The sequence below is a fragment of the Danio rerio genome, chromosome 8 (assembly GCF_052040795.2).
Source record: "Danio rerio strain M-AB ecotype USA chromosome 8, GRCz13ab, whole genome shotgun sequence".
NCBI classification, from domain to species: Eukaryota; Metazoa; Chordata; class Actinopteri; order Cypriniformes; family Danionidae; genus Danio; species Danio rerio.
The window spans coordinates 36,372,003-36,399,140 of record NC_141028.1 but is presented as its reverse complement, the minus strand read 5'-3'; the positions used below and the strand labels follow the sequence as shown (position 1 = coordinate 36,399,140).

The 27,138-nt window shown below is 37.1% G+C and overlaps 1 protein-coding gene across 12 annotated transcripts in view; it reads left to right on the top strand.

Moving 5' to 3' along the window:
• Window positions 1–27,138, top strand: part of LOC147835724 (uncharacterized) — an 83,502-nt gene that overhangs the window by 27,870 nt on the left and 28,494 nt on the right. For 3 of the 12 annotated variants that reach the window (XR_015498140.1, XR_015498145.1, XR_015498141.1), the window contains exons 4-5: window positions 2,440–2,624; window positions 20,316–20,484. Coding sequence is in view for 1 of the 12 variants with exons in the window: in XM_087265097.1 (XP_087121223.1) it covers window positions 2,617–2,624; window positions 20,316–20,484 (177 nt within the window). In the remaining 11 variants the exon portion in view is untranslated. Of the gene's footprint in view, window positions 1–1,976; window positions 2,625–9,808; window positions 9,944–20,315; window positions 20,630–27,138 lie in introns of those variants that run through there. The other 9 variants (XR_015498136.1, XM_087265097.1, XR_015498138.1 and 6 more) reach the window with 6 other exon arrangements.

Sequence of the window (27,138 nt, the reverse complement as noted above, 5' to 3'; positions counted from 1 at the left end):
TTACCAAAATAAGCCTGGCTTTTTCAGTTAGCTTGGTTTATGGAATAGCCCCCTGCTCTTGCTCCGTCAGACGATGCGGACTCACAATTTTTGTGTCTTGTGTTTCCTCTTCCTTTTGTGCTTTTGCTCTCCAGAGATGCTTCAGCATACTGTAGTATTAAGAATAGTGAACTGATAAAATTAAATACAGTGTAGTTTTACTGCAGTAAAGTGTGGTGAATTGTAGTATAATATACCCTATATTGTAAAAAAAACAACAACAACACTGTGTAGTTTGTTTATAATACACTTGTTGTGTTACCATAGCAACTAAAGTATTACCACAACAGATTAATTAAAATACTTTACAAAACACTGTACAGCAGACACTAGTTGACTTTATTTTAATTGCCATGATAAAATGGGATTGATAGTGAGATTTATTTGAATAGTGAATAGTGCAGTAGGCTATAATAGCTTATGAACTTCCCTATTTTCTATCACAGTTACATTTCTACTTGCATTAGTTATATTTAATTTCTTTTTTTTAAATTTTATTAGTATGGTGCGCCTTATGGATGTTTAATAAATGTTTTTTTTTTTAACTATTCTCTGTGTCTTTAAGTGTTTGAAACTGGAAATATCTCATCATATAACATACAGCCAAAAATGTTATTAAAAATGTAATATGTAAGTCTATTTTAGTATTTTAGTTACTCGTAATAAATAGTGCACCAATATAAATCATACAAAAAGAAGAATGTACTGAGAGCGAGCAAGAAAAATTGTGCGTGAACTGCATATTTGAGAGTGAGAAAAGTTGCGCAGTTTTTTCCACAAACAGAGGAAATCGGTGCATGAGTAAAGAGATTCGCTCACTCGTATTACATTTATGTGCTCTAGACTTGTCAGTGAAATAATGCCATAGCGGAGCTAATGGAATTTTTTGAGACTCGGGAGAAGTTTGCACGGCACCATATTTGATTTGAGTTGAATATGAAACACTTTGAAGAGATTTTGTCTGAAACAGGTACCTCTGTACCGACATCTTTATTATCCGTCCATGAGTGATCATAGGGATAACCAGATGACCAATAATTCTTAAGTTTGTTAAAAAAAAAAGAGGCCCCCAAAAATATCTTCAATGAAATTAATGATTATCTTTTTATTCGTCTGATTTTACTGTGTTTCTTTCGAACACCCCATGTCATTTAAAAGAATATCTCAATGGCGAATGCATCAAGTATAAAAGCCTCATCCATTTCGTGAGGTGATGCGATGCGGCGCCAGGCGAAAGTATATATCAACATTGATGGTGCATATAACCTGTCTTTAGTACTGTTAAATATATATACATTTATTTTACCACATATTTTGTGATTTTACATTTACTCTCGCGTGTTTTTATATTGGGATATAGGTCTTAAATTTAATACTTAATGGTCTTAAAAAGGTCTTTAAAAGTCTTAAATTTGACATTATGTTATCTTCTGAAATCCTGAGCAAAGAAACTTCATATAAGACTAAAGTAATGTTTTCTTGTAATCTTTGACAATTTGTAAAAAAACAAATCAAGTGTAAAAAAGCAATATCACACTTAAAACACAACTCTTGTGTCTCCCCTGTCATAACGCCACCACCATCTCCCTCCAGACTCTCTAAAAGTGAAACAAGTTTTTGTTTCCCTAAACATTCCCAGCCCTCGTCTAATAACCATCAGAAGTTTCTTGTTTTTAAGATGCAAGTGTGTCTTTCTCTCCACTCTCCTCCACCCCATCCTCCATCTCCCCCGTCCACCAGATCACTACCGAGTCTCGGTGTCAGTGATACCAAGGGAAAAACTTTTAACATGCACGCCAGAGAGCTCACAGAAAAGACTCCTCTTCTAGCACACTGCCTTTAATTGTCCCTCAGAGACCAGTGGAATTGGAATCTAAGTGGAAAAGCAGTCTAACTCTCCATCCCTTGCTCTCTCTTTCTTCTCTCCGTCTCTCCAGGGTGGTGGTGCTCAAGATGGAGGAAGAAGTGGCAGTTTGTTTTGGGGCCTGCGATGTGACGTGGCTGTCTTTATATCGTAGCAGGAGCCCGGTCTGTGCCTGTTCTTCGGCAGTCTCTTGCTCGGCTCCAGACTGTTGGGCTTTATTAACCCTCCTAAGCACGGGGGACCTAAGGGAGGTCAGACATCGGTCGTTAAAAATCTATTGTGACTCGTCGGGAAAATGAATAAATGAGCACATTATTCCCCCCTTCGTGTTCCGCGCTGTTTGTCTAATCAAGTGCGAGCGGCGGGCGAAGTCAAGCGGGGCTGACGCGCACATTTTATTTAAGTTTTTTGGTCTGTCAGAGGAGCTTAGAGGTGTAATGAAGAAAGGAGCGGTGATTTGAAATATAATCCCATTACCCTGATGAAATTACAAAGACGGTGAGAGTTCACAAATCACACGCTGTGTTTTCTATCAGCAGTGATGCCCCTGTTGAGGTGGTGGCACCCAGTGGAAGGCGGCGCAGCCAATGAGAAGTGACAGCACTGTAACAGCACTGAGAGAGGAAAGCGGCCGGCTGGATCCCTCTGCACCTCACGCTGGGCCTGCGCTGTAGATTGTCCTGCACGCCGAGGTTTAGATATCGACCACTGTCATGGCCTGGTAGGTTCATTAAACATTTTTTTGGGATTTGTGTCCTGTTAAAATGCATATACTGTAAATGAAGACTGATTCATCTCTGTGTAGGTTAGACTAACAAATTAAATGTGAAAATGCAATGAATGTAGTAGTAGAAATAATAATAAAATAATAATAATATTATTTATATTTTAAAATAATAAATAGTTTTAAAAGGAAAAATGAGGTTTCTTATATAGATATTTTGTAATGTTTTTATAGACCATGAAAGTCATTCATTCATTTTCATTTTCCTTTGGCTTAGTCTCTATTTTGGTAGGTCACCACAGCAGAAAGAACCGCCAACCATTCCAGCATACAGTATGTTTTACACTGCAAATTCCCTTCCAGCTGCAAACCATTACTAGGAAACACCCATAAACTCATTCACAAACACTCAACACACACACTCATACCCTATGGCCAATTTAGCTTACCCAATTCACCTACAGCGTATGTCTTTAGATTGTGGGGGAAACCGGAGCACCCGGAGGAAACCAACAAGAACACGGTAAGAACATGCAAACTGAAATGCCAACTGGCTCAGGTGGGACTCAAACCAGTGACCTTCTTGCTGTGAGGCGACAGTGCTAACCACTGAGCCACCGTGCCGCCCCTATGATAGTTGTAAAGGGGGTTAATTAAAAAGAGTTACATTAAGGTATAGAATACACACACTTTTATATATAGTTTAAGAGGAATCTCCTTAGGCGTAATATGCAGTATATTTTATACTGTAAAAACTGCTTATTATGTGGCTTTAGCCTACTTCTCTTTCTAAACCCAACCCGCACAGGATATCTGTGACAAAAATGTCAAAAGACCTCATTCTAACACTTTAAAATAATGGTCTATTAGTAAATGTTAATTAATGTATTCACTAACTTAACTAAGTATAAATAATCTTGTAAGGCATTTACAAATCATACTTTATTGTTTACTAATGCATTATTAAAATCAAAAGTTGTGCTTGTTAAAATTAGTCAATGCACAGTGAGTTAAAATGAATTTTATTTAATGTTATTTTACTTAAATACTGTTAATTTACATTAACAGAGATAAATATGGCCTGATCCCAATTCTACGACTTGCTCATCCCCCAATGACAGTTGGGTTTAGGGGCCACGCCTCCTTTTAAAAATTGTACAATTTTGTACGACTGAACTCTGAATTAGCCACTAAACTGGCAAAACGTAAAATACTTACATTGTTTCGTGAGATCGGCTGGATAGCTGCACTCGGAAGTCAGGAGATCCACATATTTAGTATTTGTTGTCATTATCATGAATTTTTACAACAAACAAACATATGTTTTAATATATTCAAACTGCATTCGTCTTTTACCGTCATGCTTTATAAAAAACGCTAAATTTCACTATGTATAATCCCTGATAATAACTCTTGCATAGCAGTCCCACAACGTTCTGTCACTTGATGACACTCGAATACCTTGTCAGAAAAGTGTAGTGGCTGGGAATGGGCTTTTTATAGTGTCTGGTGTAACGCTGATGTTGTTTTCTTGTGTTTACATTGATGAATATGGCCAGGGTGTAAATGCACAATACAGTTATGATCTTATTGCCACATTATATTTTCATGATAACGTGATATCGTTGCCTTCAGTCATTTACTGAAGAAAAATACCAAACAAATAAAGCAACTGGAATAACTACAGCAGTCGCGATCGTCTGATCTCATATGAAGCAAGAGCTCACGATGACATATGATGACGTGAGCAGGTGCTGTCCCATTTCTTAAGGGTAAATTTTGAAGCCTTTCCCCTTCACACTCTGTCTGAAGGGCGAAGGGGTAGGGGTGCAAAAGTAGAATTGGGATTGGGCCAAATACATGAATTAGTAATTGTTTGTTCATGTTAGTAAATAATTAACTGACATTAACCATTATTTTAAAGTTATATGGACCCCATTAAGTATGATTTTTACGCATTTTTATATTATAAGCACAAAAGAGTCCAACTAAGTCATACCTTTGTCGTTATACATTATTGTGTGCTCGTAAACCTCATAAACAGGTACAATAAGACCATTATTTTACAGGTTGGTCAAATGTTTATGCAAAGGACATTTTAAACAACGTAGTAGTTTGAAATTTGCATTTTTATTCAGTGTTTGACGTAATCTCAACTGAAACTGAAAGTGAGAGTGGGAAATAGAGTAGCTCCTCCCCTTTTAAAAATAATAGCATTTTGTTTTATCACAGCTTTATCAATGCAAATGTGAAGCCTCTCGTAGGGGGCGAGACATGTCAGATATTACAGAGCATTTCGCTGATCAAGATTGGAAGAGAAACTGAAGTATGAGATGAAAAAATTGTTGATCCATTTATGCGGAAGTGACAAACTGCAAGCTTTTGACGTTTATTTTAAGTTCGTATCTTTTAAATGCTAATAGCTATCCTTAAAAATAACACACTGATACAAACATCTTCGGCTTAGTCCCTTTATTATTCAGGGGTCACCACACTGGAACGGTAACCCACTCAAACACGGAGATAACATGCAAATTTTACAAAGAAATGCCAACTGACCCAGCCGGGGTTCGAACCAGAGACCTTCTTGCTGTGAGGCGACAGCACTACCAACTGCACCACAGTACATTTAATTATTGAAATGTTTTATGGTTATTGCAGTGTTTCCTTAGATTATAGTTCATTATATTGTTCAACTTCATGGTCAAATTGCTATAATGGATTTGAATTGTTTTACCAAAAAGTGAATAAGGTCTTGTATGTGTGTGTGTATATGTAAAGGCCATATAACAAGCTCATGTAACTCACAGACTAGTTCTTAAATCTTTGCACAATGTTGGCAGTTATGCAACTTACCCGTTGTTATAATAAAAATCAACCCCTAAGGCATAAAACTGCCCCAAAGATAAAAAAGTCTCAATTTATTGACCAAACGTGATTACATTGTTAAAACACTTCCATGGGGTTTACACACATTTACACGTGTATACATTTACAGACCCATTGTGTGACGAATAAAGATACATCAAGCACAATGACCATGTTAGCCACACATCTGCGCAGTAATAGAAAGATTATGTGCGTCCTCTCTCAGGTACTTTCGGCGTAATCTCACAATTCAATCTGAAGCAATCCCAGCGAAGTAGCCATTCTGTTATTTGTGAGAGCGGAATCCATATACCCTCTTTGATTTTTCCATTTGATAAGGCCAATGCGAGCTATTCGTTCCTCAGGAAATAAAATACAGTCGCATTCCGGATGCGCAGGGCGCGAGGGGTAAATATTATCTTTCAGAGTTCCCCTTCTTTTTCTCTCTCAGAGTTTCTGGTTTAATTGGTTGCCTCGCATGCCCTTTAGAAAAGCATTACAGAGGGCTAATAATGCTAAAATCTACATCTGCCTATAAAATGCTAGCCATTTTTAACACTAATGAAGTCAATAGTGTCTCGCTTGGTGTGAAGCAGTGAGTGTGCAGATGAAATGTGGATTAGGCTTCAGTGCAGGAGTACGTTATGCCGCAGATTGGCCTTTCTCAGAATAGAGTCGTATGGAGGTTATTTGTGTCTAATTGGTGTGGTGGAATGATAATGACTTGACTGAAATGCCCTTTTAAGCATCGTAAGCTCACACGTTGCTTCTCCATTGCCCCGGCGTACTCGACTTATTGACCACACGGACGCATCTCAAGACTCTAATGCGGAAACTTCTTCAATAATTGCATTATGAATCGCAGCTGTCTCCAATTAGACCTGACTCTACATCACTGATGAATGCTGAAGCCTGGAGACATAATGCAACCAGCAACTGCATGCATCACCCCAATTCTGGAAAAGTTGGGATATTTCAGAAAATACAATTATATCAAGTGTAGACAAGTATATGTGATTTGTTAATTCTCTGTAAACTTTATTTAACAGACAAAAGTAGAAAGAGAAGATTTCCAGTGTTTTACTGAACAAATAAATTGTATTCTAATAAAATATAAATACGTTTAGATTTCGATGGCTGCAATACACTTCAAAAATGTTGGGACAGAGTCATTTTTAACACATAAAATCAACTTTCTTTCTATTTACAATGTTTAATTTTGGAGTTTTGGGAATTAAATGTACTGTTTGTTAGTACCCTGGTTTTACAAGCAATATTTTTGACCAATCTGGCATAATACCAGATATCAAGAGATGGAAATTCTGTCATAATTTACTCACCCTTGATTTGTTCCAAACCAGTTTGAGTTGTGTTTTTGTTCCGTTAAGCACAAAAGAAGATACTGTGTTTTGAAGAATGTTGGAAACCTGTAAACACTGATTTCCATAGTAGGAAGAGGTTAGTAGTTACAGTCTAATATTTACACTTATGGGTGATCTTTTTTAGCTGCTCAAAACTTAATGATTTCCTTTTTAAAATTTTTTAAAAATATTATCCCAATATATGCCTCGATGTCAATGGTACTGTAGCTTCATGAAAGTGAGTTGGCTTGACAAACCACCTGTAGGAGACGCACTTTTTTTCCTCTGCATACAGTGTGCACCAGACGCTTTCATAAAGACTCCATGTTCCTTGAAAAATATCGTGCAATTCTGAGTGGATCTCACAACATCAACAATAATACCTGTCAAACTACTTCTAAAGACTCGAACACACCAGGACGCTTTTCGTTTGCATTTATCGTCAGCATTTTACGAGACGTTTTTTACATATTGAAACCCAATCGATTTTCACTGGCGTCGAACAGAAGAGTATGCAAAATCACTTCTTGACATTAGATAGCGCTACACAACTTTAAGCTTCTGACACCCGCTTATAACACAGAAGAAGAGGAGGAGAGGAAGTTTACACGCTTGTTGTTAAAGTTACTGGTGACTCGATCAAGCATGGATGTTTCAAGTAGTAGCTCCAGCTCAGGCGATGAAGAAATGATTATTGTTCACAGAGCAATTAGCAGCTAAACGTTCACATCGCCTCTTGAGCATCTTCTTCAATGTGCGCTCACATTGACAGTTTTGTGCTTGAGCGCCTCCAAGTGCTGCTTACTGTAACTTTAGTAGCTCTGTGCACGTGAACAAAAGTGGCGATCTGATTGGTGGAGAAGGTTTTGACGCGCATCTGGGGGTCGATCACATTGATGCCCTTTATTTAATCACGAGGCGTTAAACAGCGATGGAAAACGCGCGCAAAAAATGTCTCTGTGTGCATGGGCCTTTAGACTTCTCATGTATTTATTCTCATCTACATATTGCAGCTCTCTAGTGATTTTAAGTGCTTCTTTTATCCTCATTTGTAAGTCACTTTGGATAAAAGTGTATTTTAATTTTATGCCAGTCACACATAACATTTTTTTGCCTTTGCATCTGTCACTTATAAAAGTCCGCAAAAATGATATGATCAATTTATTATGAAGACATAAACTAAAGAATTAAGTTGAAACATAATTAAGTTCAATGAATAAGTTATATTAAGTTTTAAATTCAAAAACAGTATTATTTTCTTATCCGACAAGTCAGATTAGCAGACAAGCAGATTAGTTTGCTAATTTTAAGGAAAAACTTTTTTTTTTCACTTATTATTTCTGAAAATAAATGTTTGATATTTAGACTAAAAGCAAGACAAAAAACTTTAAATAGGAGAAACTTTTTTTACAGTGCTGCTAATTATTTATTGCTTCAAAATTTGTTGGATCTATAATCTATTTTGCGTTGTCTTAACTTTTTTTGCAGTGTATTGCAGCAGTTTAAATCAAAACATGTTTTGAATTTACAAAATGTCATTTACTTTATGAAAGTGGATTTAGTTTTGTTGTCATTTTGTCTGATAAGACTTAACAAATATGCAATTCAATTAAATTTATGTTTATTTCTATAGCGCTTTTATAATGTAGATTGTGTCAAAGCAGCTTAACAAAGAAGTTCTAGTAAATTGAAACTTTGTCAGTCCGATTTTCAGAGTTGAAGTTCAGTAGTTCAGTGTAGTTTAATTTTCACTGCTGAAAGTCAAACACTAAAGAGCAAATCCATCGATACGGAAATAACATATTCATAATGTTTTTGCATTTTACAAAATGTCCCAACTTTTTTTTCTTCAAAATTAAGCTTGTAGAAAGTAGTCATACTCCATATATAGTTTTAGTCAAAATTATTAGCCCCCGTTTATTTTTTTCCCCCCAATTTCTGTTTAACGAAAAAAAAAATAAAAAAAATTTCAACACATTTCTAAACATAATAGTTTTATTAACTCATTTATAATAACTGATTTATTTTATCTTTGCCATTATGACAGTAAATAATATTTGACTAGATATTTTTAAGACACTTCTATACAGCTTAAAGTGACATTTAAAGGCTTTACTAGGTTAATCAGGGTAATTAGACAAGTTATTATATAACGAGGGTTTGTTCTGTAGACTATAGAAAAAAAATTGCTCAAAGGGGCTAATAATTTTGACCTTAAAATGTTGTTTAAAAAATTAATAACTGCTTTTATTGTAGCCGAAATAAAACAAATACAAATTTCTCCAGAAGAAACAATATTATCAGACATACTGTAAAAATGTCCCTGTTCTGTTAAACATCATTTGGGAAATATTTAAAAAAGAAAAAAAAATCAGAGGGGGGCCAATAATTCTGACTTTATCTGTATATGTATGCCTATTGTCATATTACTGACCAATCAAATTCTAAACTTGCTCAATATCCGCTCATCTATTCGCCTCACGCAACAGCTCATCATGTGCTTGAGAGCAGATTGTACAGAAAAAATACTTTGCTTTCCCCTCTGCCCAGTGGAAAACATGGCTGTCATGTGCCCGTCCACGCTCATCTCCATGCTCAGCTTGCCCAGCCGCCTTTATTCAAAGTGACAGTACAAGGGCTGGGGACCTTCTCCTCTGGCACCCCGGCTCCAGGCCTGCCCATGCGTCTCTGCGGCAGCACATTAATTCTAATAAAGCCTCGCTTTAGCGGACGAGAGTCCCGCGTCGGGGGGTGGGGTGGTGTTGCGGAGTGGTATAAATACACACTTTAATGAAGGGAGGACATGGGCGCAGGTGGCACGGCTGGGCAGGTGGCACCTCACGCCCTCGGGCTCCTGGGCGACACCGCTGTTGCTGCGTGCCCCGCTCTGGGGGGTTGAAGTGGTGGAGATTGCATTTTAATTACCAACCACTTCTTCTCTGTCCTTTACAGGGGTCACAGCCTGCATGAGCCTCTTGGAGTTGAAGGTGGGAGATGTTGTGGCGCAGGTAAAATGTGTGAAGGTTTAGAGGATTGAACCTGCATTGTAAGAAAATTTCAATTAAATAAAAAAGGTTATCTGTACAATCTTTTAGGGTGTTTTCAGTCCTACAGCATGATACAGTGCTTAATTCTAGGTCCTAGTAAAAGGTGAAAAACTCTTTAAACATAATACTGGACATTGGGCCTTGTTTACGGACCTTTAAATTAACTTAATTGTAGTTTATTAACATATGGACAGTATATTATTGCATATTTTACAACAGAAACTGCAACAACAAAAATAAAGAAATATATATATATATATATATATATATATATATATATATATATATATATATATTTTAAATGTACTAAAGAACACGAAAAATTCATTTGTTCATTTTCCTTCGGCTTAGTCTTTTTTATTCATCCTTTAGTCCCTTTAATCATGTAAACTCCACACAGAAATGCCAACTGACCCACTTGGGATTCGAACCAGTAACCTGTTTGCTGTGAGGCAACAGTGCAAACCACTAAGCCACCGTGTCACCCACATGAAAAATGATAAATAAAATTAAACATTTTAAAAAATCTCTCTCTCTCTATATATATAATGTATTTTAGTGCCTTTTAATCAAATCAGATCACTTTTATTGCCATCATAAGCAGCATGTTTGCTCTGATGAGTGAAAAGCTTAGGTGCTGGTTTCAGAATATACAACATAGACTGTGCAAATAAAATAACAGTGCAAAATACAGACAGTGCAAATACAATGACAGTGCAAAATACAACAGCAGGGGTTCTCAAATACAACACCTGAGGTTCCCAAACTTTTCAGCCCGTGACCCCTAAAAATAACAATGTCCGTGACTTGTGACTCCCACCTTCCTCAGATCTGGTTATAAATCTACAAATGTTGCACACACAACAATAAGCCTACACTGTAAAAAATGCAGGGTTCCACACAATTCATGTTGTTCCAACACAAATCGATTAAGTTAACTTGACACTTTTAACAATTTATGTATATTGAACAAAAAATTACGTTTTCCCAATGAAATGTCAAGAATTGTGTTGTTTCAGCTCATTTTAAATAAGTCATTTGAATGAGCAAAAAAAAAAAAAAAAATTGAGTGTATGTAAACACAAGCATATTGACAACAGAAATTTTCAGCATTCTTGGTTTAAATTTGGACCGCCACTCAGAGATCATCCTCAATGTCCAGTTGTGGCCTGTATTAATTTTTGATATATTTCATTGCCATAAAGATGTCAGAAAGTTTGATCTGGTGCTATCAAATCAGTCTGTGGTGTTAATCTAACCTACAATCTAATCTAACACACAATTCTATGAAAGAATTTTTAAAGGCTGATTATTTGCAAATTGTTGCTTTTTGTAACTATTAACCTCTTTTTATCTAAAATGAAGTAACACAACAAAATGAACTGCCTATTATTTCTTATAAACATCAATGTTAAATGTATTTAAAGCTGCAGTATGTAACTTTTTTGGTTAAGGTTATTGAGCTAGAATATCAGTATTCATAACTCTCCCTACCTTATCCTGATTTGTATTGCTCAGCTTTTTAAATGATTTTTTACTAGAGCCTTTTAAGTTTGATTTCTCAGCAAGTGTCATTTTGAGGTAATCTGTCTTAGCTTGGGTGTCCTTAAACAGAAAGAAGATCCTGCAATTGTATTGCATTTACTGATCATGGTACCCGTCTTTGGTTTTACAGGGAATATTTGTTTTCCGTTTGAATTGTTATATTTAAAAGTTGACATTTCAGACTTTCTGTATACGTGACTGTGTGTTCTATCTCATGATTATGTGACAAGATGCACTGATATTTAGTTGAATTGTGTGACACACTACAGAAAGGAGTTCAAGGCATTAGCAGAAAGCATCCCCTCATCCATGAAACCTGGTACTGCAGAGAGCCTGAAATCAAAATGGAAAAGTTACAGATAGGCTCTATTTTGAAGATCCATGTGCAAAGTCCAAAGCGCAGGACGCAAAAGCATTAAGGGCGTGTCCAAATCCACTTTTGCTTTTTTAAGGATGGAAAAATCCGCTTTATTCTCTTAATGAGTTATAGGTGTGTTTTGAGAATAAACCAATCAGAGTCTCATCTCCCATTCCCTTTAAGAGTCCGTTGCTTCACACCATAGCGCATTTGCTTTTTACATGGTGGACTTTGTAAGTGGAAAAACTGAATGCTTCACTAGAGAGAAAACAGTTAAACAGAGCATCTGCAGCACGAGAATGAGAGAATGAGCCTCTTCATTCTTTATTTTCACTTTTACTCTCGTGGATAGGGAAACGTGTTGTACGCGCAGACATCCATTAGCCTATACATAATTAAATCCGTTTTTTAAGCGCAAAGATTTTACTATTTCTGAATTAATTTCCAATTTCCAGCAAACAAATAAATGAACAATAATAATGAAGTGTGTTTAAAAACTAAGTTATATCCAAATACACATCCTATGCCCCATATGGTCCAAAACCTGACAGGTGGGCATATCTAAGCTTGTTTTTATTAAAACAAATATAAATATGCATATAATAATAAATAATGCGAATAATAATAACATTATACAAAAGCAAATTGTCATGAATAAACTAAAAAAGCCCCCTGAGATGAAGAAGGCATGGAGGCAGTGGTTTTTATATTTATGTAGACTAGAAAATAGTATATTTTTTAATATTTTATCCTTTATTTATTTTTCATTTGTTAAGATATTTGTGTATTGCTGTACATTCTGTGTATTATGCAATATTTAAGCGAGGTGCACAACTAAAGCGCTCTGCGCCAGACTTAAGACCTGCTTTGATCTGGTCTATTGTGCGGTCTATTATAGTTCCTCAAAATAGCAACACGCCAGCAACGCCTATGGGTGCACATATGAGCGCAAATGCATTTGCTATTTAAACAGCACGCTGCAAAACGTCAAAATGACTCTTGCGCCGAGCTGAAACTAGCAAACAACAATTGCGCCCCATTGCGCCAGGTGTATGATAGGGCCCTAAGACTAATTTATTGATTATACTTTTGAACAACTAAGATGCTTCAGTTGTTCAGTAGTTAGCTAATTTGCAGTCTGAATCAGATTAAAGAGATCTAAACCAATTTTTACCATTTTGTGGCATGTAAACAAAAACAATGGTCCCAACGCATTTCCCGTTTTACATATTTAATTTCTAAATTCAATTCAATTCAATTCAGCTTTATTTGTATAGCGCTTTTACAATGTAGATTGTGTCAAAGCAGCTTCACATAAATGGTCATAGTAACTGGAAAAGTGTGGTCCAGGTTTTAGTGTTTAAGTTCAGTTCTGTTCAGTTTAGCTCAGTTCAGTGTGATTTAATCATTACTGAGAGTTCAAACACTGAAGAGCAAATTCATCGATGCGTAGCTCTACCAATCCTGAACCATGCGAGGCAGTGGCGACAGCGGAGAGGGAAAAAAAACTTCACCTGATGGGAGTGAAGAAAAAAAACCTTGAGAACCAGACTCAGTTTGGCACGACCATTTTAATTTCTCCGCTGGCCAAAAGTCTTGTGCAGAACTTCATTCGCTGTGGTTTCAGAAGCTTTCTAAAGCTTCTGAGAATTTAAAAAGAGCAACATATTGATAAATAATGTGATGATATCGGTGTTAACATTAATTTATGAGAGAATTGCATTTTGTTACAATTATGAAATAGTTTGATAACAAGCAGGAAATGTTTATGGGCCAATGACATGCGCTTGCCCCGTGGATGGTATGGGTCCCCAGCCAGAGAGGGTGGCACTTCTGCAATGGAGGTCAGGGTTGAAAGCCATCCTAATTTGGAGCCTGGGCCCCCAGAGAGGGCGTGGGTCCTTGGGCATAGAGGGTGGCATTTTATTGAAATGGTCTATATGTTATATACCTAAATAACCTGTCAGTTTGATGACCTCAGTCACAATTTTCTACCCTCTTAGAATTAATTTGCTATGAGCGAATGAAAAAAGAAAGCGCCTCCCCCAGTCTTATTCTTTTTATTTAGATGGAAGTACATACAACATATTGAAGTCTCAGCAGTTTTTCGAGTCACTCAGACTGGTAAAGTTTTTATCCAAAATACCAAAAGTACAACTAATGGGTCATAATTAAGCATTTTTGTGTATTGCAAAATATATACAATATGTAAAGATTGTGTGTCATAATAAAATATTGTGCACATTTTCTACAAACTCAACAGGTGATTTTCTCTGTATTTTGATTATTTTCAACCTTCACATTCCAGATTCCAGAGTCAAATCTCTGCCAAATAGTGACTAACAAACTATACATTACTGAAAAACTTATTTACTCAACTTTTATTATTTTCAACGTTTAGATATTTTGACTGGTTTTGTTCTCCGGGGCTCACATTTAGGCTAAAAGAACACAATGCCATAGAACTTGGGCAAAGGAAAGCTAGTTGTGTCTCGTATCAAGACAAAAAATGTATTTCCTCTAGAACACACTAGAGCCGATAGACAGCTAGCATGTATGGAGTTCTGCTACTCACAGATGAGCCCAACTGCTGATTCGACATGCAGAATTGACTAAAAAAACAGCTGACAATGTCTAACTAAAGCCAATGGTGCAAAACACATAAAAAAAAACAAAAAAAAAAAACAAGATGTCTGACATTGAAAATCACCTGACAATGCCTGGTTTGACTGCATGTCCTCCCTTCTTATTGGTGAAAAAGAGAGAAAACTTCAGGCATCCTAAACAAACCCCTTATGCTCACTTTTCCACTGATGTAAAAGTTTCGGGTCGATCCGCATTCCAAGGCGGCAGTCTGAGTGCAAGCCCTGAGTTATCCTCAAACTGCGAGAGAACTTGACATATTTACAGCGTGCACTCCCCAGTCCCTGAATCATGTGTATGTCCAGTGCATTTCCATGGGGGAAAGGGGGGGAAATGTAGAGCCTCGCTCATGTGTTAAACCACCCCGGGGGCCCATTCATTAAACATCACTTAAAACCGAAGTGAAGTCCACACCTGGTTTTCTTCTCTCGTTTTTTTCGCACGTGCTCTCGCTCTCTCTCTTGGGGTAGGCCATCCTTCTCTCCTCGCAGTGCTAACTCAAAACTCCTGACGTTTTAAATGTTTCTTTTCTGGGATTCGGGTTTCGAGCGTGAGCAGTGACCTTGGTGGAAGATGCTTTATGGATTTGACCTGGGAGTCCCCTCGACAAGCTCGGCTCCTGGATCGGCAGCCTGACGGAGGGAAGGAATGAAGTAGGGCTGCACAATATATCGTTTCAGCATCGATATAGCAATGTGCATCACCAGGGTATGCAATATATACACTCACCAGCCACTTTAATTAGATCACCTGTCCAACTGCTCCTTAACGCAAATTTCTAATCAGCCAATTATATAGCAGCAACTCAATGCATTTAGGAATGTAGACATGGTTAAGACAATCTGCTACATTTCAAACTAAGCATCAGATTAGGGAGAAAAGGTGATTGAAGTGACTTTGAACGTGGCATGGTTGCTGGTGCCAGACAGGATGAGTATTTTCAGAAACTGCTGATCTACTGGTGTTTTCATGCACAACCATCTCTAGGTTTTACATAGAATGGTCTGAAAAAGTGAAAATATCCAGTGAGCGGCAGTTCTGTGTGCGCAAATGTCTTGTTGGTGTTAGAGGAGAATGGCTAAACTGGTTTGATCTGATATAAAGGCAAGAGTAACTCAAATAATCACTTGTTACAACCGAGTTATGAAGAAGTGTATCTATGAACACGTCCAACCTTGAGGTGGATGGGTTACATTAGCAGAAGATCACACCAGGTGCCTCTCCTGTCAGATAAGAACAGTAAACTGAGGCTACAACTTGCACAGGCTCACCAAAATTGGACAATAGCAGGTTGGAAAAACGTCTGGTCTGATGAGTCTCGATTTCTGCTGCGACCATTCGGATGGTAGTGTCAGAATTTGACGTCACCAACATGAAAGCATGGATCCATCCTGCCTTCTATCAACAGGTTAGGCTGGTGGCGGTGGTGTAACAGTGTGATATTTTCTTGGGACACTTTGGGCTCATTAGTACCTATTGAGGATTGTGTCAACACCACAGCCTACCTGAGTATTGTTGCTGACCATGTCCATCCCTTGATGACTACAGTGTGCTCATCTTCTGATGGCTACTTCCAGCAAGATAACACATCATGTCATTAAGCGCGAATCATCTCAGAGTGGATTCTTGAACATGAGAAAGAGTTCACTGGACTCAAATGGCCTCCACAGTCATCAGATTTAAATCCAAGAGAGCACCCTTGGGATGTAGTGGAATGGGAGATTTGCTTCATGGAAATGAAGCCGACAAATCTGCGCCAACTGCGTGATGCTATCATGTCAATATGGACCAAGATCTCTGAGGAATTTTTTCCAGTAGCTTATTGAATCTATGCCATGAAGAATTAAGGCAGTTTTAAAGGCAAAAGGGGGTCCAACTTGTTACTAGTCATGTGCACCTAATAAAGTGTTCGGTGAGTGTAGTTGACCAGGGGCCTGTACCATGTAGCCAGATTAGCTGGCTAGCCAGTTAAGTTTCACTTTAGTTTATATTAATTCCGGGTTTTAGGTACTTTGAAGGTACCTCAGTTCAGCTGATTTATAATACCATGGCAACATAGAGTGATTAAAGTCGAGCTTGTTTCCTAAACTGAAACTTAACTATCTAGCCAGCTAATTCATCATCATGGTACAGGCTTCAGGAGCCTAAACATATGAGATTTTTGAGTATAACCATAATGGTGCAAAAGTTCATTGTCTGCCTCTGTGACTGGGAGAGCATTTCAAGAGAGTTTAAAGCATTCAGGTACTATGAATTGGATCATTTGTAACTTTAAAAAAGCTGAATTTGATTTTAATATTCATACAATGAAGACGATGCAGTGTAATTTTACATTTGATTATCCAACTTCTGTACCTGAATACTGAAATACTGAAAACCAGAAACCAAAACCAAAATACTGAAAACCAGAAAGCACCGTTGCTTGTAGTTAGTTAATATTTTTATGCATGATTCACTGCCTTTTTGCAATCAATTTGTATTAATGAACATTTCAAAACTATTCAAGATTTCTGGTGAAACTATATTCATATCACAGTACATCTAATGCAGAAAAACTAAATATCGCAATGTCAGACCTTTCCAATATGCAACCTGAGAATGAAAGCAAAACGGAGAAGGATGGTGGAAACTGGGGGTTGGGAGGGTGTCTGAAAACACAGGACAGGTGAAGCTGCTGCCTCAACCGCCCCCCCTCTCTCTCGTCCCGGGACTCTAGGGAAGAGGCACTTCAGCACGCCAGCACAGATGTTGTTGCATTGTCTGGAGCTCCAGCCCAACGGGGAGCAAGCTCTCATTAGCTATTGTCTTCCACTCACCGTAGATCCCTGTGATAAATGCAGCAGTCGCAGCTCCACCGCCGAAAGAAACGCATCTCGGATGGCTCAGAAAAGAAAAGGAGCGTCCTCAACAAGTCTGCTTTTAATTCGACATATTCATTTTCTCCACGAGCCTGTATGCATTTTATCATGTTAATGTGTCTATGGGTTAGTAGTTTAAAGCATTCAAACTCACTCTTGTCTGTCAGCGCGACGTCTATACGAGCTCCCATCAGCCTCACTGTATTTGTCATAAAAGCAGGTCTTAATGGTGAAATCATTGGGGTGTGTGGAATACAGGAAGTCATTGGTGTTTTATGAAGATTAACCATCGTATAGAGCACAGAGCGTGCTGTCAGGTAGGACCATGGTGATGGAATTTACACAATATGTAATGTACTCCACCATGAAGAGAATGAAAGAAGAATCCCATGATTCTTTTAGGCCTTGAAGATGAAATCAGTCTTATTGATCTTATTCTGCGGAAGTAAACTCTTTTATGTGATTGTTTTAGAACTTCTGATTCAGTTGCCTATGGGGAAAGAACTAATAACTGGGCCCACTCTGAATCTGTGCGAGTAGAAATCTGCAGATTTCCACAGATTTTTAGCCCATCATTAATGTCGAGTTCAGACTGTATGATTTTCAAAGTAGTCGTATCAGAGATGTTTTCACACCGCATGACTATCTGGGCTAGCTTTTTGTCACTACTTTGTTTGCACTGCAAGATGGATCGGCGACAGGGGCTTTCACATTGCATGACTTTACAATAGGAAGAATCGCCAACAACTTTGTCCAAACTACATATCACAGCCAAAAACATGTAGTATATCTTTTGTTATTAACTACATAACGAGAAAGAAGCCTTCAATGGGGTACAAAAATGTACATATTTGCTCACATGGGTTTGAAGACAAAACAAGTTTTTGAAGCAAAAACATGCTTTAAACCAAATTTTGGAATGATGGGATGTGATTCTCTTGATAGCTGGATGTTTAAGTGAAGACTTGAAAATGAAAGTGGAGAATGAGTGCTAAAAAGTGCTTGGACTAATGATCTTTGTTGCCATCCCTTACAAAAAGTAATACAAAATATGATAAAAAAAAAGAAAGGATGCAGATCAGTTTAAAGAAACAACCCAACAAATGGATTTGTTTATGTTTTACCCAAGTTTGGATTGAAACAGGCGACACGGTGCTCATTGGTTAGCACTATCGCCTGACAGCAAGAAGGTCACTGGTTTACGTCCTGGCTCGGTCAATTGGTATTTCTGTGTAGAGTTTGCATGTTCTTCCTGTGTTGGTGTGGGTTTCCTCTGGGTGCTCCGGTTTCCCCCATAGTCCAATGCACTAGGTGTGCCAGTGTGTGAATGAGCATGTTTTCCTGTACTGGGTTGCGGCTAAAAGGGCATCCGCTGTGTAAAACATATGCTGGATAAGTTGGCGGTTCATTCCACTATGGCGACCCCTGATGAAAAAAGGGACCAAGCTGAAGGAAATAATGAATGGATTGAAACAAAAAAAAATTACTATCAAATCTTAACACATTTATCTGTATTGGAAACTATAAAATTACAAATTTTATTTTATTATATATATTTTTTTACTGTAGCTTAACAATGGTATTTTAAGTAAAACTTTGTTATTAAAGCACAAAGAAGTAAAAATATAAAAGTGGTTACTACACCTGGCTAGAGGTAAAGCCAGGCTTATTTTCATAAGATGGAGGTGCTTATATATATAATGCCTTAACCCCCAGGGGTCGAAGACCGCGTATACACATTTGGACAAGTTTTCACCTCATAAAGCTGAAATGAACTTAAATTACGCTTTCAGTTTTGATCGTACAGAAATGATCAATACATCAATCGAATCTGTTAGGTGTTTAGTTTTCAATGTGTGCACTCACAATGACAACAAACGTGTGTGCTTTTGCAAAACAAGGATAATAAACAGTGTAGGCAATCTGTCTTTTCTCTCTCCGTGAACTGTTTTTAGAAACACGTCAGTAAAATGCGCTGAAACTCCACGAAAACAAGTATAAACAAATAACTCTTAACCCTGTTTTCTAAATCATAATTTTTTCTTATACATACATTTTTTTTCGGAATTGACTGCATAATTTTTAATCAAAATGTCAACTGAACCGTTCAGCCAGGTTGCCAGGTCCATGCAACAAAACTCACCCAATTTTACAAAATATTTGCTTCAGTACTTTATTATTTTGTGTACGTTTATTCTACAGTCACAAGTTATGATAATCTGAAATAATTTAATCTTTATGTTTAACTTATTCTAGACTTAGTACTACTACAAAATTATTCTCAGCAAAACATACATAATTTTTTTATTAGTTTTTTAAATTTATTTTATATATATATTTTTTAGTTTTATCATGGGGCAAAGCAGTGGCGCAGTAGGTAGTGCTGTCGCCTCACAGCAAGAAGGTCGCTGGGTTGCTGGTTTGAGCCTCGGCTTAGTTGGCGTTTCTGTGTGGAGTTTGCATGTTCTCTCTGCGTTCGTGTGGGTTTCCTCTGAGTGCTCCGGTTTCCCCCATAGTCCAAAGACATGCAGTACAGGTGAATTGGGTAGGCTAAATTGTCCGTAGTGTATGAGTGTGTGTGTGAATGTGTGTGTGGGGTTTCACAGAGATGGGTTGCGTCTGGAAGGGCCGGATAAAAAATGCCGGATAAGTTGGCGGTTCATTCCGCTGTGGCGACCCCGGATTAATAACGGGACTAAGCCAACAAGAAAATGAATGAATGAATGAGTTTTATCATACAAATATTTTTCGCAATGAAGAGTGTAGTCCACCATACAGAATTATGTTCAGACTATGACTAGACACGTCCTCTTATAATCTATTGCCATCCAGACAGCATTTTTAAAAGAACATGACCTCTGCATCTCGGTGCAGGGAATATTATGAAAGACTCAGTGTTAGATTCACCTCTTTAATGTCCTCGTCCAGAAAGACATGAAGGCCGTAGTATTGTTTTCTCTAATCCTTTCTTCCAAAGCCTCTCACCGCTCTGTTCTTGTTTTCCCCAGCCGGGGCTGTGAACACATTGCAGTGCCCGAGGGCAGCAGCGTGGGCAACCTGTGCTCTCCTCACATGAGTGAGCGGCGCGCGGTCCAGGGATCTGAGCTGGCACGCTCAGCCAAACAGGTGTATGATGGGAAGATGCGGGCTGTGAAGGGTGAATTTTCTTACGTGGAGGTAATGTTGCTTTTGGAGCCAGTCTCGCTGTTTGGATCTGACTCAAGAAGCTTTTACACATATTGCAAACTGACTGTTTTGAATAAAACTGCCTCACGGCTGTGAAAGGCATGAATTTTTGATTATGCCACGAATGGTCCTTTTTTCTTAACCCCATTGGCTGTGGTCTGTTGCAAGACATTAGGTATGTTTGCATGGGTGCCAATAGTTCGATTTTTACTATCAAGACAATACTCTGTTTAAGAGTCTATACACACGGCTGTTTGACACTATTCTCTGCACCTACCGAGTCAGTGAAGGACCCAAGAGACCTGAATCAAAGAAATACCGAATTTATTTATTAATTTTTTTTATATATATATATATATACGGTGTGTGGCAGGGGCGTTGCCAGACATAAAACTCTACTGGGGCACAGCTCCCCCTCAAAAAAAAAAAAAAAAAAAAAAAAAAAAAAAATATATATATATATATATATATATATATATATATAGTTTTTATATGTGTAAGTTTGAATATATAAGTTTATATATATGTTTTTTTAATAAAACAATAAAGTAAGTATAATTGTAAATAAATAACAGTATTATTGTTAGTATACAATTATTATTCTAAATAAATAACAGAAATTAATGTAACTGGAAAACAATCTAAAGACAGAACTGGAGTGATGCTACAATAATTTAATAAATCTTCTGCATGAATATTAAAACTAATATACTAATACTATTATAATTAGCATACTAATACTAATATTTATTGAAATAAAATTCTCTAGACAGTTCTATAGAATACAAAAAAGATGTTTTATAGAATTATCTGTTGTATTTGGTATTACCCGACTTATAGCCGAGAATTAGGTTGATTAAGTCTTACCTCCCTGACTCATCGTCCCCTCTTTTTGCTTCATGCAAAAAAATATCAGGAGCCATGATTAGGATAAATAAGATAACCATCATATTATTTGTTTTTTTTTATTTGCAACACTCCTTCGCACAAAAGACCTTCGCACAAAAGACTGTATCTCGGGCAACAATGCATGAGCGGTGCCAGCCTGATCTCATGAGAAAACGTAAGTATTTTACGTTTTGCCAGTTTAGTGGCTAATTCGTATGAATTCGTACGAGTTCAGTCGTACGAAATGGTACGATTTTAAAAAGGAGGCGTGGCACCTGACCCCACCCCTAACCCCAACCGTCATTGGGGGATAAGCAAATCGTACTAAATTGTACAAATTAGATCGTACGAATTCATACGAATTAGCCACTAAATGAAAAAGTTACGAATTGCCGTGATATTGTGTTGGCGGTGCATAAGCAGCACGGCTATCTTTCCGGAATGAATGTTCACAATCGGGACTTTTTCCAGGAGCATAGCAGCGCGTCAGTATCAAGCAGGAGCATGCGTAAGGCGCGCGGGTATGTTTTTTTTGCGCACATGCTCAGTTTGCTTTTTGATTACTTTCATCAGAGTTGATTCAGTTGCATAAAGAGAATAACGACTTCACTCTGGGATTATCACACTCAATAATGCATATCCATAAATCGTATAAATCGTATCTCAAAGCATTTACTGGGGCACTGGCAATTTTCAATATCTCGTTTGTCACGAGGAGCATGAATGAAATGTTTCTAAATGAAAGTGAAAGTGCTCAACTGCAGTTAAAGTCGACAAATTCAAAATGAAACACCAGAGGAAATGTGGATATCATGGTAAAACAATGATGTTAATCAAATTATGTGCTGTAACATGTAAAACGAGATTATGAAAGGAATATTCAAAAAGTAACTCATATAAACACCTTAATCATATTAGTGTCTTTTTCAGAATAAAGCAAAACATTCTATTTTTAATTTTTTAAATGATTTGTTTGTGTAATTTTATTTATTTTCTGTCATTTGTCTTTATTTCAACTGTATATTTTATTTAACACAATTTAAGGTCAACTTATTAGCCCTGCTGTGAAATGTATATTCTTTTTCAAATATTTCTCAAGTATTTTGTTTAATATTTTTCTTCTGGAGAAAGTCTTAATTGAATGAATGAATATGGTCATTATTATTAGCCTCTTTAAGATATTTTTTTCAATTGACTACAGAACAAATTACTGTTATCCAACGACTTACTAATTAATGAAACTGTCTAGTTAACCCAGTTAACCTAATTAAACATTTAAATTGTACTTTAAGCTGAAGCTGAAGTAGCATCTCTCAATATATATATATGTATGTATATATATGTAAATATATATATATATATATATATATATATATATATATATATATATATATATATATATATATATATATATATATATATATATATATATAAAACACATTATGTTTGTGTGTGTGTAGTTACATTATTAATAAGGATACATGGTAATATACCACCTTTAATAATGTAATACCACACCCCAAATTCAAATGCAATATATCTTTGCAGTCAAAACAATATCCTGTTGTCTAGGGATGTCTGACTCTTAATAACGTGGTGTAAAAAGCTGAGTTAGTCCCACTCTACACATTGGAATAAAGAAATGACACAGACTCCCTTAGGAGTCACTAAGCCATTGGACATAAATCTCAAGCAGTCCTGCTCTTGAAGGCTAGACCTTGGGTTACCATAAGAGACCATGCTAGTGGTTATTAAGTGAAAGTTTCCAATCGATAGCCAGAGAGGTGTAATCAGGGAGGGTTTAATTGCACTGGGAGACGACATCTATTCAGGTTATTGCCTCAGCTGTCCAGCGAGGGTTCATTTCCGCTTGGCGCCTATTTCTCTCCTAGTCATGAACCCGTCCCGGGCTGTGCATGAGAGCAGGGAAATGGATAAGAATGACCCTAACCTTTGACCTGTTCACCTTTTTAGTGTGAGGTCACCCGACTGGAATAGATTTTTAATTCAACGCATTATAATATCACTATAGCAGACTGATTGCATGCGCAGTAAAGAAAGGCTACAAAACGATCGCTTTATGGGCCTTGTCTCATTCAAAATGATGAGCCCCTGAAGTCTATTAAAACACTTTTTTTTATTTTTTTTTATTTTACCAAGAAATCGACAAGTGAGACTTCAACTTTCTTGGATTTTAAAAAAGGAAAAAGAAACATGTATCAAAAAAAGAGAACAGTGGATATGCTTACATGGACGCTAATCATCAGTTATCCATTTTATTTAAAAAAATCTGAATAAGACAATGCTATGATGAGGTGTTCACATGAGTTGCTTTTAAAATATTTATTTGACTTCCCCTTTTTACATATTACACAATATATATGGAATAATGGCACACACTTTTATGTCCCATCTAACACCAACTGACGTTCCCCCACCATTTTAAATTTGAACTTTCATTTTGTCTTCACAGTTTTGGGTATTTCATTCTTAATTTTGTGATATTAGGGCGTCACGTGATCCCTTTATCCCATGATGCATACCTTGCACATAGCCAGCTTCATTGTGAACATTTCTAATACACTTCTGCATTTTCTCTGTGCTGTTCTGGTGATAACACAGCATTGCTGTTTTCGTCATGGCACATCATGGAATTGGCCTTAAAAGATGAGCTTTTTTAATGTTTTTAGAATGCAGTGCCATATATAGTGTTGTAGGATTGTCTGGCGAAACCTTCCTATAAAGTATGTACTGAATCAGAACACAAATTTTGGTTGTGCTTATTTGCTTGAGCGTTTGTTCAAAAATTGGGAAATTGGAAGCCTGCTTTTTTTATCAGTGAGCCACATTTCAATTTGGTAAACTGTAAATATTTGCATTCATTGTTAAACCTGCTTACTGAAAGCATGCAGCCAATGGACAGTCTAACTGTCTAGAGGTGTATCGCAGCTTGAACATTTCTTTGAATCTTTTAGTTCAGTGGTCCACAACCGCAGACTGGTACCGGTTCGTGGATCAATTGCTACCGGGCCGCAGAAGAAACCGTTAATTATTTTCTTTTATTTATTATCTAAAGTCTGAATGATCTTTTATTTTGAAAAATTACTGTATTCTCTGGCTTGCATCTCAGTCTCTTGAGTACCCAAATTTAATCCACAAGCAGCAAAATGAGTGAGAAACAGACGTCTTTGAAAAGTTTCTTTGCTAAGAGGAAAAGGCCCAGTATAGGACCCGCGAACTGCCAAAGAATAGATCCCCAACCCATTTGTCAACAAATCAGGTAGATCCACCATGTCTGTTCAAGAAGATTAACTGCTGAGGATTGCAAATGATGGCGGCCTTTTAGGGGCCGTTTGCATATCGCATCTTTTCTAGAGTTCACGCTCCAATTTCCAATGGAGTTGACCCGCTCACACCTTCCAGATGCACACAGTTGAATGAATACCAGGAGTACTGCACTGCGAGTTACCTGACAAGAACTAACCAGCAGCTTCAGCTTGTATCGAATAGACAAATTTCAGTAGACTAATTATCTTAGGCAAACACAGAATATCCAAACACTGCAGTGCTTTGTACCCCCCACCTACCCCGTCAACCGAAATAAAAAGGTTGGGGACCACTGATTTAGTTAACATTTTGTGTTAAATTATTGATTATAAGTGGTTTTGGTAATAAAGCAAGTTGCTTTTTAAAAGGTACGTTTTATGAAAAAAAAAAAACAATTAGGGGGTTGTACACAATTATGTGGCAACAGTGTGTTAATACAGCTAACCTCTAATGGTAAAAAATTATAAATTCTATTTTTTTTTTTTAAATCACATTTGATAAAAAAAGTGTGCAGGAATACTTTGATTTAGATTCTCCTTTTGTACATGTCATTGAAAGGGGAAAGTCCCTCCCATTAGTGACAATCTCACCCTCATTAGCATAAACAGCCCTGAGTGAGAATCAGCCGCCCGCCGGTAGAGTTTTTTCCTGCTCAAAATAATATCAGCAACTAAGTTGCATTATAAGTTGCATTATAAATGTGGAGTTTTTGGATGCACAAGTGAACATTGTAGTCTCCATAGACTGCCTTCTTCTGAGGCACTTTTTTTTTGACATATTCACTTTTACACAGGGATAATATTAGTCTAATTTGAATCTGCTTTGCTGACACACAGGCATTTGTAGCTCCGCTCTCTTTTTAAAAGAGCACAATTTCATTTGAAATTAAGGTGACAGTCACCAAAACGACACAATTTGGTTCAAAGGCTAAAAGGGGCAGTTTAAAAGAGTTGTAAAACATTATTTGTGGAGTATTTTGAGATGAAACTTCACATACACACTCTAGGAACATCAGAGACATATTGTATACATTTTGTAAAATGGTGCATGATAGGTCTCCTTTAACATCTTCGAGCATTGTTTTGCTATTCTCTTTAAAGTATTGTTTCAGGCACCAATGACTTTTAAAAGTATTGATTTGATACCCGTATTGTAAATAGCTTGAGCACTACCCAACCCTGCATGAGAAGCTTTAATATATGTGAGATGTGAATGCAACAGTCAACTAATGTAAAAGTAGGAAAAACATTCTGTGTGAATGGCCCTAAAGTCTTTCTTAGACAGACTGATGAACTTTATCACAAGAATTCCTCATACTGTAGTTTTTTTAAATGATAACAGCTACATCAACAACAGCAAAATAATAATAACAACAACAACCCTTCTTTGGCTTCTGGAGGCATGATTTGTAATTGCTGTCTCAGTGTTATTTTTCCATGTACACAGTGTAATGAATTCTGTATTATTCTGCTTATTTTAAATTGAGAAGTTACAATGTTCATCAAGGCACCAAATAAGCCTCCAATATGTTAACACAAATGTGATTTGCATTTGGTGTAATTGATCAGACATACATGGACAAAGCTAACAAACTTCCAACAAAGTGTCTGTCAGCGTCTGTCTGTACAGTCAGTGTTAAACTGCTTTTAACATTTTTAGAATGCTGTATCATGCGCAAGATGTTTTACAAGACAGGAGATGTGAACACAAAAGCCAGACGTGTCCTTCTATTGCTAAAAAAATGGAAAGGTGACACAGTTGACACGAAAAAAAAAGCTAATTCTATAAGAACAGCTGTCTTGGCTACACTGACAAACTCTGTCACAAAATAGATTCCTGTTACTTCTTGCTTTTTACATCTTCCATACAAAATCCTCTCTTAATACTCTTTCAATAGCCTCGCTGTTATTTTTCTACAAAAGCAATGCAATTAATTACCATTACATCTATATTAACTGGCATTTCATATAATTAATTGGATTAATCACTCGATAGCCCTCGTAATAAAATGCTCAATGTGTCTCTCTGAAACAGATAATAAAAAACGCCTCAGCATTTAACTGTTAGAGAACGAGTGCCACAGTGAAACTGTGCACCATACGGGACAGTCTGTGAGAATGGGAGATCGTTTTTTTTTTTTTTTTGGAGAGGAGCTGATTTGGCCCCGTCTCCCCTGTAAAGGCTGCGGGCTATTAATTTCTAGCTCCATGTGCTGCCTGATCACCAAAAAATTCCACGGGGCGACTTATTGCGGGGCAATTTAGTGCCACCAAATGACACTGATGTGTATGGATGGCTGGTGTCGCGTCAAATCTGGTGGATGTCAGTAAATTGGAACATATGTTGCTTAAACCATAACATCAGGATAATTCTCCCTTTTAAGATGGCTCATAAAAAGGCAATTTACGAGCTCAAATTTGAGGTGACGAT